The 13,331-nt window shown below is 43.6% G+C and overlaps 1 protein-coding gene across 3 annotated transcripts; it reads left to right on the top strand.

Annotated features, from left to right (window-relative positions):
• The first annotated feature begins 3,380 nt into the window (after positions 1-3,380).
• rnf169 (ring finger protein 169) lies at positions 3,381-10,061 on the top strand. Of its 3 annotated transcripts, none has more exons than XM_080772200.1 (7): positions 3,381-3,991; positions 4,871-4,932; positions 5,385-5,485; positions 6,554-6,653; positions 6,930-7,107; positions 7,364-7,605; positions 7,844-10,061. In XM_080772200.1, the coding sequence occupies exons 1-7, from the start codon at positions 3,466-3,468 to the stop codon at positions 8,657-8,659; spliced, it is 2,025 nt and encodes a 674-aa protein (XP_080628326.1). In that variant the 5' UTR covers positions 3,381-3,465; the 3' UTR covers positions 8,660-10,061. The 3 variants fall into 3 exon arrangements, with proteins under 3 accessions (XP_080628326.1, XP_080628327.1, XP_080628328.1); XM_080772201.1 differs by having other exon boundaries at positions 3,381-3,985; XM_080772202.1 differs by lacking the exon at positions 3,381-3,991 and adding an exon at positions 4,118-4,631.
• The last annotated feature ends 3,270 nt before the right edge of the window (positions 10,062-13,331 follow it).

Consider the following 13,331-nt stretch of genomic DNA (forward strand, 5'->3'; position numbering starts at 1 on the left):
GACCCAAAAGCCAAAAGGGTCCCCTGGGGGTCCCCAGACACAATGTTGAGAAGCAGTGCTTTATACCAGTTGATTAGCTCAATGTGCAACATTGTTTTCTCACTCAACAGTAAACAAACCAACATGCGAATTTCTAAAGATACGACTTAAGCACTTTTAACTTGTTTTAAAATATTGCAATACCGCTAAAATACTAAATAAAATAAAAAGTCAAACGTAATGAACAATCTATACTATAAAAACATTGGCCAAATTGTCGAATATTAACTAAGAATGAGGCAAGAATTGTGAAAATACTGCTCACAATATTTTTCTGTGGAACCGAGTCAAACTATGTAAGTGCTTGTACTGGCATCTCCAGTTCAAATATGATTATTTTAGGAGGTCTGGGCCTGAAAAGTTTGAGAATCAATGCTTTAGCCTTTATACCACAGCATAATATCAAATAATGTAGGCCTAAGTGCTCACATGAAAGCTGGTTTGGTAGGGTGAGATGGGAGAGATTATCTTTGTTATTGTTGACCGCATTTTGTTCACTGCTGTTTGCACATATTTTCTTACATATTTAGGCCTGTTGGAAATTGTATATTTTCTTTTGTACTTTTTGAGTACAGTAGATACAGTAGCTAATGGAAATCAAAAATATATAACATAATCACTCAGTCACTTGTGACGGTAAGACACATATATGAGTTGTACTTTTGTTTGACTATATTTATTGTGAACAGTCACAATATAATAACAACAACAACAACAACAAGTTGTATTTGTATTGTGACATGTCACACATCATCAGCAAATATTTTAACCCATGCAGTTGATTTTCTTAGTTAATATTCTATAAATGTTTTATCTCTCCTGCAGATGCTGTGTCCCTCACATTCTGTGAGACTGTCCTCAAGTTGATCCACCTCTGCCTCTCTAATCAGTCTGCGCACTGTTGTTTTGAAGAAAAACTGATACACAATAAACAGCTGTTGCAACTGATGTGTTGTAGACAAACTGATACACAATAAATAACTGTTGCAACTGATGTGTTGTTCTGTGTTAATAGACAGACAGACAGACAGTGTCACACAAAAATAGCTAATCTATGAGCACACCACAAGACGCTATCTAACGAGTTTTGTCTTTGAGTGATGCAACCACTCCAGTCTGTCTGTCTGTCCAAGCACGAAAATAGCAGCTACAGTACAGTACAGTACCGTACCGTACAGTACAGTACAGTACAGTACAGTACAGTACAGTACAGTACAGTACAGTACAGTACAGTACAGTACAGTACAGTACCACTCACTTCAGACAGGTCTGATTTTTTGTTATCTTGAAAAGTTTTGAAATGGATATTTACACAATATGCAATCAAAACAATAGTGAATTTATTATGTGCCAGGGACTCGCAGAAGAGATTTATGTTAAAAAACAAAACAAATTAATTTTGATATGCAATATTTTTCTACAATTTGTGAATATATATATATATATATATATTGTTGGGGTTTTTTAAACCAATATATACCAATATATGTGATGCTGTAATAATTACAGCATCACACAAGACAAAAGTATCAAAAGTAGCAGATCTACTAAATGTAGACTTTTTTTATTACGTTGGTGGCCATTTTATCACCGGAAAGATTTGCCTCCAGGATGGGACCTAGGTAGGTAATTTCATCTTTTCATGTGATAATATTGTCACCCACTCTAACAAAGAAGCCATCTGCCTTGCTTTCTTATCAGCGAGCCAGGTGCAGATTCTACCAAGTTCAGAGCTGAGGGCCCTTTTCAACATGCTTGTTTGTTCCTGTCCGAGACCAGCAGTGCCGAGTCATCTGCGAACAGGAACAATTTGCAGTCACGAGCTGATGTCATGTCGTTTACATTAGGAACAGTAAAGGCCCTAGTATGCTTCCTTGTGGAAGTTACACCACAGTTCACTGGTACATATGAGGTTTCCAATTCCACTACTCATAATATAGGATTATAGGCCTACTTACTATCTTTTTGATTGATTGATTTATTAACAGTTTGCAGAATTACAGTATACAAGTACAACTCAATACAAAAACTGTTAACTGTGATATATATTCATTACAAATTAATAGCATATTCAACTCATGATGCACATATCAGTCACTATCAGTCACATAACAAACTATCTTTACACCTGGGAAAAACTGAATCCATTCTATTTGGATCAAATAGTAATCTCAGCAAGGCAGATGGCTTCTTGGTTAGAGTGGGTGACAATATTATCACACGAAAAGATGAAATTACCTACCTAGGTTCCATCCTGGAGGCAAATCTTTCCGGTGATAAAATGGCCACAACGTTATCAAAAAGGTCAACCAAAGAACAAGATTCCTATACAGGATCACCTCACTGGTCAACAAAAAGACCTTGAAGACCCTAACAGGAGCCCTCGTACAAGGTTTCTTCGACTACGCTTGCACCTCTAAGGCCCTTAAAACAAGGCTCCAGACTTCCCAAAAAAAACTGGTCAGGCTACTATACTTGGCCTCACTCCCCGAACCCAACTCACCCCTGCCCACTTTGACAGGCTGGAATGGCTTAGGGTTGATGACAGCTTACAGCACTGCAGGTCCACAAGATTCGCTACACCACCAAAACACCCACAACACAGAGGGAGTTCAACAAACCATGTGCAACCCAGATTCGGCACAAACAAGGGACTAAATTCATTTCGCTCCTATGCCACCAAAATGTGGAACGCCCTACCAACAGTCATTAAGACATGCACATCTCTTCACTCCTTCAAAACTGCTCTCAAAGGGCACCTACGGACGGCTGCAATTCGAAACTGGCCCTCGTAAAATCTGAATCCCCCACCCACCCCTGTTCCCACTCACTGTATGTGTTTCTTTTCCTTTTTTACCTCCTATGATGATTTCCTTTTGACTATATAGTTGTGTATATTCGTAGTCTCTAAATGTTTTGATTAATTTAAAATGGTGGGCCCTATTGTAAACAAGTGTAATGCTTTAAGGTGTCGTCCACTCACTGTTAACAGTCTTTGTATTGAGTTGTACTTGAAATGTATTGTAATTCTGCAATCTGTTAATAAATCAATCAATCAATCAAGTCATAGGCCTACCTACTTTTACTCACAAATGTAGGCCTATATAATTATAAACCCATAGTATACAGCTATCGTGATTGTATGTGCAGGCAGTGCAGCCAAATAGCCAGAACTGACGGGTATTGGAATAATTATTTCTCATTTGAGATCGTGTTTGATACAGAGATATAATAAACTAAGGTTTAATCATCATGTTATTGAACCATAAAGTATTTCGTAGCGGTAGCGTGCAGCACCGCCCTGTCCAGATGTGAGCTTCTTCAACCGAGCGCACCTCATCACTTGTTTCCAAAGAATGGTCCACGAGGTGCACTGGTTTCAACTCCACCGGGCCTGCCGACACCACGCAGCGGGGCGGGGCGGCCATGGAAGCCGCTGCAGTGACCGGGCGGGGCTTGATGTTTTCAAATTCAGAGAGAAAAGATGGCGACTGGCGGCGGGTTCATCTGACTGATAAACAGAGACCCAAACACAGCAACGCCATGTCCGCTCCCGAGCCGCTCAGACCCGGCTCTACCCCGCGCTCGCAGCCGGTGTCTCCGCCGGAGGAGGACCGGAGGAGGAGAACCAGGGCCCCTGCGGCCTGCTCGGAGGAGCCTCCAGCAGAGGATCGGAGCGCAGGGTCCGGTGGTGGCAGTTGCGACCGCTGCTCCTCTTCCTGTCCGCGGTGTCTCCAGCGGGCGGGCCCCGGCGGGGCCCCGCCGGACAGCGCCGGGCCCCGGTGTTGTTGTTGTTGCTGTTGTCCCCTGTCCCTGTCCCGGCTCCGGGGCTCGGCATCGGGCTGGGCTCCCCTCCTCAGACGAGGAGGAGAGGCCCCGGGTCCGGCCGGCGGGGACACCGAGCGGCGGAGGAGAAGCTGCCCAGAGCGGAGAGAGGCAGACACCGGTAGAGGTTTGCTTTGATTTCCGTTTGTGCGCTTTGTGGATGTTTACAACGGCGGAAAATAAATAAATAACAATTTGTTTATTTCAATAGAGAAATTAATGAAATGTTATTAATATAGATATTGTACTGACTTCAAGTCTTGAGATAAACAGGCCTGTTTAGACTATAGTCTAGACTGTTCATAGCCATGGTTCAACTTCACATGACGCTCATGTTTCAGGGCGAATGAGTTACAAAACCTTCTTTAGAATCCGAGGTGGAAAGCCTGGTTAGCTTTCGAACAGTTCTGGTGTGTGTGTGTGTGTGTGTGTGTGTGTGTGTGTGTTGTTCACTTTGTGCCACTAGGTGGCGCTCTGGCCCCACAATATTGTCACTTGTTGACATCGCACGTTACTACTATTTTCTAGTTTAAACCTGACATGTTCAGACATGTTCTCTCTCTCTCTCTCTCTCTCTCTCTCTCTCTCTCTCTAATTCTGTGTGTTGGGGGGTAATCATTACTGAGGAAGTGAGTGATTGAGGAAACCTACATAATGTGGATATAATATACATAAGGATATTGCAGTAAGGGGTGAGTAGATGTTGAGATGAATGGATCCAGCTGTGCTGATGACACAGGACAGCTGATTTTGAATGTCATAATAAAGTAAGTAAAGTTCTCACATTTGAAACAGTTGTATCTGACAGACAGTGTTTATCCCTGTAAGACAGAGACAGGGTTGTGTTTCTGTGGGACAGACTGACAGATGGACAGACAGACAGCTTTAGTGGTCTCTGTACGTGATTCTTATATTAGTACTAACTAGGTATTCTAAGTCTTAGAGCATAGTAGCTGTATAGATCAGACAGACAGATTGTGTAACATTAGTCTTGTGTTTTGCTCAGACATGTTCCTATGGCCGTCTCAGATCTCCAAGCCCACTGAGCTTCAGTGTGAACAACACAAGGTGAGAATCACTCTGTCTTAACACGCATGAAGGTTCTTCATCCCACATCCCATCTGCAACAAACCACTTCATACAGGACATATACAACAACATCCTTAACCAATAAAGACCTGGGTCCGATTTTACGAATACCTTCCAAACCAGTAGTTCTCAAACTATTTTGTGTGCAAAGGACCACCAAAATGATATGTACAGTACAGTATTTGGCCACGGACCCTGATCTGAAAATGTTTTGTTCCAGGGACCCCCTAGAAGAGATCTGTGTTAAAAAAATGTTTATTTATGAGTTAATGACTTATTCAACAATGTTTTTTACTATTGTCAGACTTGCAAATGTGTGTGTGTGTGTGTGTGTGTGTGTGTGTGTGTGTGTGTGTGTGTGTGTGTGTGTGTGTGTGTGTGTGTGTGTGTGTGTGTGTGTGTGTGTGTGTGTGTGTGTGTGTGTGGCGCAGAGTGGTGGTGTGTTGTCAGATTCTGAAAACGAAGAGCCTGTGGGGAAGAAGACAAGGATGGTTTCTGCCTTCATCAGAAGAAACACCAAATCCGCCAAAGAGTATGTCTCCTCTCCTGTGTGTTCCCTTTTCAGGGTTCCCACAGCCATGAAATTCCTGGAATTATTTTGAAAATAGGGGGGGAAATAAAGAAATATCCAGCCCTGGAGAATATTTGGATGTGCGTTGTTTTGGGCTATTGATTTAGTTAATAAAATGGGCTGCGTGATTGCAGCCTAATGTGTACCGGACATGACAAAATGAACAGATCTACAAGCTCACAACGTGCTTGCTGCAGCGTGATCCTATGTCCTAGGATAGGTGTCGGTGTAGCAAAAACTTTGGCACAAAGTTTGGAATGGAATTATACCGTTCTATAGTCTATGCTTTATTTTTGCAACACTGCCTGTCTTTGGGCATAGGAGTAAGAGACTCATTGTGCTGAATGATTGTTATATAGTTAACGCCACCGACCGTGGCGTTTTCTTTAACGTGGCTGATGTTACTAACAAACTGGTCTGGTTGTCTGTCTGAGAATGCTCAGTAATGTTACAAAGTAATCTAAATTTAACTCTACGAGGATACAAATGGAACCAAATGGACCGCTCATATTGAACACAATTCCTAAGTTTGGTAAATCATTTATGAACAGCAAATCAGTTTGTGTGCCTCAGCCTCTGCAAGGAAGGGCTTGTGTGTGTTGTCTTGCTGCTTGTTCTTGGTCGGTGTTGGAGGTGGAGCTGTGTGTGTATGAGTTGTCAAGTGGCCGTCCTCTTCACGATGGTTGCGTCGACCAACATTTTAATTGTGTAGATTTTCATTTGTTTTGACCATTTTTGATAAAAAATGCCAATGCAAATGTGCGACCTCAACAACACCTTCCCTGGGGCTCAGGACCCATAGATTGAGAACCACTGCTGTAGAGTGATAGGTTCTTGGTTTACTTTAAATGACCTATGACCCTAGATTATGCATTTGACGTATCGCCTTGTGTTTATCTTGTTACTGTCAGCCGCTATGGATTAAGAGCATCTGCTTAATGCCAACATTGTACATTGTAATGGATAATAAAGTCTTCTCTATCTTTATCTGTGACCTTTGGTTTGTGGTGTGTTTGTTTTCCTCCTCAGTGTGTCCCAGAGGACAATCCAGAGGAGCCAGAGCTGTACAGACTCGGTAGAAGGCAAAGGGAAAGTGCGTCTCGTCTCTCATCCGTCCAGCTTGGATAAGGTAAGAAATTACATGTTCCATTCTGCTTGTTTATAAAGCCTTAATATGCCAGTAATATTGTTAGCTTCTCAATGTAAGCGGCCCTGACACACACACACACACACACACAGACTCTCTCTCACTCTCTCCCCATGCGTGTGTGTCTCTGTATGCCACTTATTGACTTGAAATACAACACTATTCATCACACAAGCTAAGCAAAGTAGTAACCACAAAGTAACGGTAAACAACAATGAATCTACAAGTGTGTGTGTGTGTGTGTGTGTGTGTGTGCAGATATGCGTCAGTCACAGCGACACGGCCGGCATCCTGCTGTCATCTGAGAACAGCCTGGGTCGTCGCTCTCTCTCCGCGCCCGTCGCCGCCGACAGAAGACCCGTTGCCTGGAGCACACTGATGACGTCACCGCCCTCGTTGTGCACCGCCACGTCCTCCCAGCAGCCCCGGGTTTCGAGTAGGCCTGTCACAATTATTACATATCGTCTAATCGCAATTATTTGACATCCTCGAAATTATTCTTGCATAATCGTCAATTGTTACCATGTTGAAAAATGTCCATACGTTTCAAATTGTTTTTCCAAAAATAGCAGAAATTTTTATTCTATTCAGAATGTTCCAATGTTAGATGCAAAAAGAAAACACGATTACATCGTTAATCGCAATTATTCATGTGACAATTAATCGTCATCTTAAATTTGTAATGGTGACAGCCCTATGTTGGAGCGCCACGCTGCAGCCCCAGCAGCAGCAGCGCGAGCGCTCGGCCAGTCCAGAGAGCAGCAGCGACAGTATCTCGGAGGAGCTCAACCACTTCAAGCCCATTGTGTCGTCTCCGTGCACGCCCCCCAAGCGCCTGGCTGACGGCCGCCTGCTGCAGCCCTCCATCGTCAAGTCCACGCCCCGGAACCTGACCCACGGCCTCCAGAGTGCCAACACGGCCACCAGCTATGAGGTAACGTACAGTAGCACAGAAGGAAGAATTATTTATACTACAAGCTAGGCCTGATGGAATTAACCAAAAAACTAGAAGAAGTGCTCCTCAGAGCACAGGTCGTGGAGGTTATTGAGGCCTCCTTGTGGCGCTATAATAGACCTGTTTCTTCCTCAATAATTGACATCCCTTGACGTGGTCTAACAAAAGTTTTCAGCTGTGATAATTTCCTCTTTTGTTTTTGCTTTCATCCCTGGAGGTGGGACCAGCCCTGCTGCAGAAGTGGCGACAGATCGAGTTGGACCGCAACCGTAACCGAGACCCGTCTTTTGTGGTGGCCTCCAAGGCGACCCTGACCAGCCCCGCCGTGGACAGAGAAGCCACCGTTTGGCCCACGGACGACGCAGGCACAGAGCAGGGTGGCTGCGGGACCGTGGATGAGGTCAAAGGGCGCATCAGGGTCGACGCCATGAAAGGGTCGGGAGACAGAGACACCATTTTCACCATCCACAGGAGGGCGCTCTTCCAGCAGACGGAGGAGACAGACACAGCCAGCCGGCAGAAACAGCTGGTACGGGTTTTTGTCCCGGCGCGTCGTCTCAGTGGCAGTCTGGACCCCCACCAGACAGGGTCAGCAGCACCCAGCTCGCGTACAGAAACTCCGCTCTGTAAAAAACAGACGTTTTCACCGCCGAGCGACAGGAACTCCCGCTCGGTCCGGTCCAGTAAAACGGAATTGCTGAAAGACTCACACAGGAAGGTATCTTCGGACGGTGGTGGTCGCTCCTCCAAGAGAGGCCGGAAGAGGAGCCACAAGAGCAGACACTTGGAGGAGGGAGCGCCGGGGTCGGAGGTCAGGCGAGGAAGTCAGGAGATCGTGGTGGAGGAGGAGGAGGAGGAGGAGCACTGTGACGAAGAGGAGCGCTGCCTCCAAGACGGAGCGCTGGCCCTGAGGCTCCAGAGACACTTTGATCTGGAGCGGGATGACCCCGTCCCCGACAAGTACTTCCTGAGGTCGTGGTCGTCCAAGCAGAACCGGAGGAGGTCGAGACGAATTGCCAAACAACATTCATGAGGAAGAGAGACAGTTGTTAAAAGGAGCATTCCGCCAAATAAACAGTTTTACATTTATGTTGCAAATATTGACAACCCAGTGAAAACTTAACCTGCTTCACTGAGGCATACTGCTGGAAAATGTAGGTTTATAATCATTAAAGGGGGTGGCATTAATATATTTCTGTTAAAACAAAAGTTCTTTGTTAAAAAGTTAAAGCTCTATTTCAATAGTAATCATTGCTAGGGTGTTTGTTTCGTAGCAGGGGTGTCCCTGTCTCCAGTTCTTCAATAAGAAACGACAAACATTTTCAGGCCCAACAAATATCATCTGTCAGCTTCACTTGTCTGTGAACTTTTTTGTGTCATTACTTCCTATTTATCTTGTTGTAGCCTGTGTGAGTTATCTCACAAAAATCTATTTTCCTGTTTACTAAAGATCTGGAGAGACAAAGGGGACCCCTGCTACTGAACAAACTCAGAATATAGAGCTATTTAACAATCATTTAAACAAAACATATATCACTTACACTCCTTTTTTACACCTTTAATATTGTTGTTAAGAGTGACTTCAAATCAAACCAAAAATGGACAATGGACTATCCTACTTCTATTAGTGCTTATAGATCATGAACACATAACAAACTACAGACCGTTCCACTGAAGGCTGGGAGGGGAAAGAATGATGGATAATGTTTCATTTCATTGTATTGCTCTAATTCATAATAATTAATAAGCACATACTGTACGCACTGAGAGCTTTTGGACATTATTGTCAAACTACTTAAACCCTCAACAACAGTGGTTCCCAAACCTTTTAGCTCGAGACCCAAACTTGGACCACTTTTTTCTGTCGACACAATATTTTTCTGAGATTTTAGTGGTTAACGTCATCCAACCTCACATCCCTATTTTTAGGTGTGTAATTGTAAGTGAAAATGCTCAAACAATCAATCATTTTCAGAAACTGAAAATTGCTGATCTAATTCATTAGATCAACTGTCGTGCGGCTATTTTGGCTGTGGCCGCCGTGACCTGTACGAAAAATATATAGTGATTAATTGGTTCAATAATTACTCCTATATTTAAGACTTAAGTGTAACATGATCACCTTTCATTCCTTTTATTTCTCCTAGAAATAACTCATTCATCACATTCAAAACAAACAAATTTAAATATATTTGAAAATATATTTTTGGACACTGGAGCCTGGAGGTACATTTGAACCATCAAAATTGATTTGATGGTTCATATAATTGTGGCCATATATAACTTATGGCCACTTATAATATTAAAAGTTCATATTGGTTTTGGATCAAAAACGCTTTTAAGTGGTCAAAATCTATCGGAAATATATTTCATTGTCAACAGTATATTTTCTCATATATTTTGGTCAATTTTTGTATATTTATATTAAAAAATGTTGAATATATATGAAAATTCTGTTCAATTCAAAGGATATGAGTCCTGTGGATTTTATGTCATTCTTGTTGTCCTTTATGCGGGTGTTTTCAACCTGTGGCTCGGGACCCCCAGCAAGCTGAAAGCACACTTTTTTTGGTTTTTCGTATCCGTGGCCCGCCTAGACCGGGTTCATACGGGCCAGTTTGGAACGAATACCAGGCTTTCCTCCGAGGTGGTAACTTTGGTGACACTATTTTAACAATGCTGTAGTGGGAATAGACAATCAAACTGAATCACCACCTGCCCCTTATACAGACCACCCTCGGAAGCCAGCCGCTTCGACCTGGGACCAGAGATGCGGGCGTGGCTCCACAACACAGAGTTGGACCTCTGTTGATGTTACACTACACCTGGCCTCTCTTCCATGTCTGTAGAGGGTGACAAAGCACACTGACAGGGATATTAGACATGGCACATACGTGCCATGTCGGAGTGTGTAGGAGCCGATTGTCAAGTAGTTCAGCATATTGTCACATTTCAGTAGCACATCAAGATAAAAGGGCACAACAGGTGCATTTTGACTTTTGAGAATGGCTGTGGTCCATACACCAAAGAAAGAATTATCCTGTACTTATTAGCTTTTGAGTGGATCTTCCATCTGCTACATTTTCATGCACTGGTATCACTGGTATCACTTACTTAAGATGGTGCAAAGGTGCATTTAGCACCTTTATCCAAAGCGCTGTACTATTAGACAGGGCAAAGGCTATAACAACCTGATTACCGGGTGTGCCAAAATATGATTTTTGACGTAGAATCTAATTCTGAGTTAATGAGATAATTTGCATATTAGACACATTAGCTGAAATAAATATGTAATAAATACATGTTTGTATATTATGGCAATAGGTTGACAGTAATATCTTTAGGGCACAAAATATTCACATTTTATCAAATATAATATTAATGTGAAATTAGGTTTTAAGGTGCGATTATCCAAATGAGGTCATTCTTTAAATATATTGTGTATGTATGAATTATTCTTTTGATGAACTACTCATCAAATCAGATATTTGCCTAAGTATGGTTCTGTGCAATATTAACTTGCATGTGCATCATTTTTATAAACAAATGTTCATATTTGTTTAATTGAAAAGCTAAACTGATTGGAGAAAAAACAACATGGTAACCATTTTTTGTGAGCTAATATTCACCTTGTGCTAGCTTAGATGCTTGACCTGTCTATTTACAGTAAACTAAACTAGCATGTTTATTGTGGTTAATCAGTATATATTATGCATATGTAACAACATGCACATTCAGACTTTAAGAAATCAAATGTATGCAATTGTTAGTAGTATAAGTAAAGGTCAGGCATAACATGAGAGGGGGACACTGGGGAGACACTGGGGGGGACATCTGTCTGTCTTGTCTGGAGCCTGCCTAACTTCTGGGGGGAACTGAGGGACACTGGCTGGGGGGGTCACAGAGGGACACTGGCTTGGGGCGGACACTGCAGGGGGGACGCTGGGGAGACTGGGTGTAAATGGGGGACACTGGCTGGGGGCCCACTGGGGGGGGACACTAGGGGGTAACTGGGGGACACTGGCTAGGGGGGCACGGGGGGGGGGGGGCACTGGTGGGACACCGGCTGGGGGAGGACAATGGGGGTATACTGGGGGTCACTAGGGCCAGGGACACTGAGGGACACTGGCTAGGGAGACCAGCCAGTGTCTCCTCAGCCAGCCAGCACAGCACTTGCCCCAATGTACCCCCAGTGTCCCCACCAGCCAATGACCCCCACCCCAGTGTCCCCCCAGCCAGTGACCCCCAGTGTCCCCCCAGCCAGTGTCCCTGTCCCAAGCAGAATTAGATTCTACGTAAAAATATCATATTAGAAACAACTGAGAAAAGTTTGGCACACCCGTCACCCGGTAATCAGGTTGTTATAGCCTTTGCCCTAGGAGTAGTAGTGTTAGAGGTCAACACTAACCCAAGGAGCGGCCGGGGATCCAACAGGGAACTGCCGCCCCAATTAGCCAACATTTACTCCATATCATCCATAAACATTGTGTGTGTGTGTGTGTGTGTGTGTGTGTGTGTGTGTGTGTGTGTGTGTGTGTGTGTGTGTGTGTGTGTGTGTGTGTGTGTGGATGGAATATGAATTATCGGACAGATCTGTCTTGAGCACATGACTATACTCAGTATACTGTGTGACGATTTGCAGGATTTTTGGACAAAATATGGAAGAGTAATACAAAATGTGTTTTACAAAAGTCGGCCTCCGCTATAACAGGCCTTTCTGGAAAATTTGGGGCAGAGGTTCATTGTTGGCATCTAGGGAGTGTGTGTGCAAAGTTTGGCATTGACCGGGTTAAAGGCTCATACATAGTCTGGATTTTCAGTGGTTAGGTGACCACCGAACTACAACATGACGTCACGAGCCGTGGTGAAGAGCAAACCACCGCCACCGCCCCAGCCCTTCTCATTATTTTTACTCACCACCGCTCAACGTTATTTGATTTGATATAAACGGGCTGGCCCCTTCATATATTTGTGACCTACTGCCCCCAAAGTCTAATGTACGACCCCTTAGGTCCTCAGACAAACATCTACTGAAGATACCAGGGAGGGGACTAACCTAAGAACAAAGGGCAGTGGTTGCCCCTACCCTTTGGAACGCCCTGCCCCTCATGCTAAAAAATGCTGAGTCAGTAGACTCTTTTAAGAGACAGTTAAAGACACATTTATTCCGTATTTATTTTCCCATGTAGCTCTTACCCGATTTATTTTTACATACCTATGTTTTTTGTGATTCTGCCTCTAGTTTACCATTTCACATGCCTATGTTTTCAGTTTTTGCCTTGTTTATTCTTCGTTAAATTCTTTATTGTCTTTTTACTTTATTGTGCTATGTTTTTCCTGTTTGCTTTTAACTTGTTGATTGCTTGTTCCGTGTTCTGTTCAGCACCTTGTGACTTTGTCTTGAAAGGTGCTTTACAAATAAAATTTACTTACTTACTACTTACTTACTTACTTACTATTTCAGCTCCGGTGGTCAGCCGGAGCGGTGGTCACCTCACCACCAAAAATCCAGACTATGAATAGGCCTTAACGGTGCCGGAGATTAGCTGTTGGACACCGGACGGGTCGGACACACACACACACACACACACACACACACACACACACACACACACACACACAAACACACACACACACACACACACACACACACACACACACACACACACACACACACACACACACACACACACACGTAACGGACC

This window comes from Protomyctophum bolini (assembly GCF_963924005.1).
Source record: "Protomyctophum bolini genome assembly, chromosome: 9".
Taxonomy (NCBI): Eukaryota; Metazoa; Chordata; class Actinopteri; order Myctophiformes; family Myctophidae; genus Protomyctophum; species Protomyctophum bolini.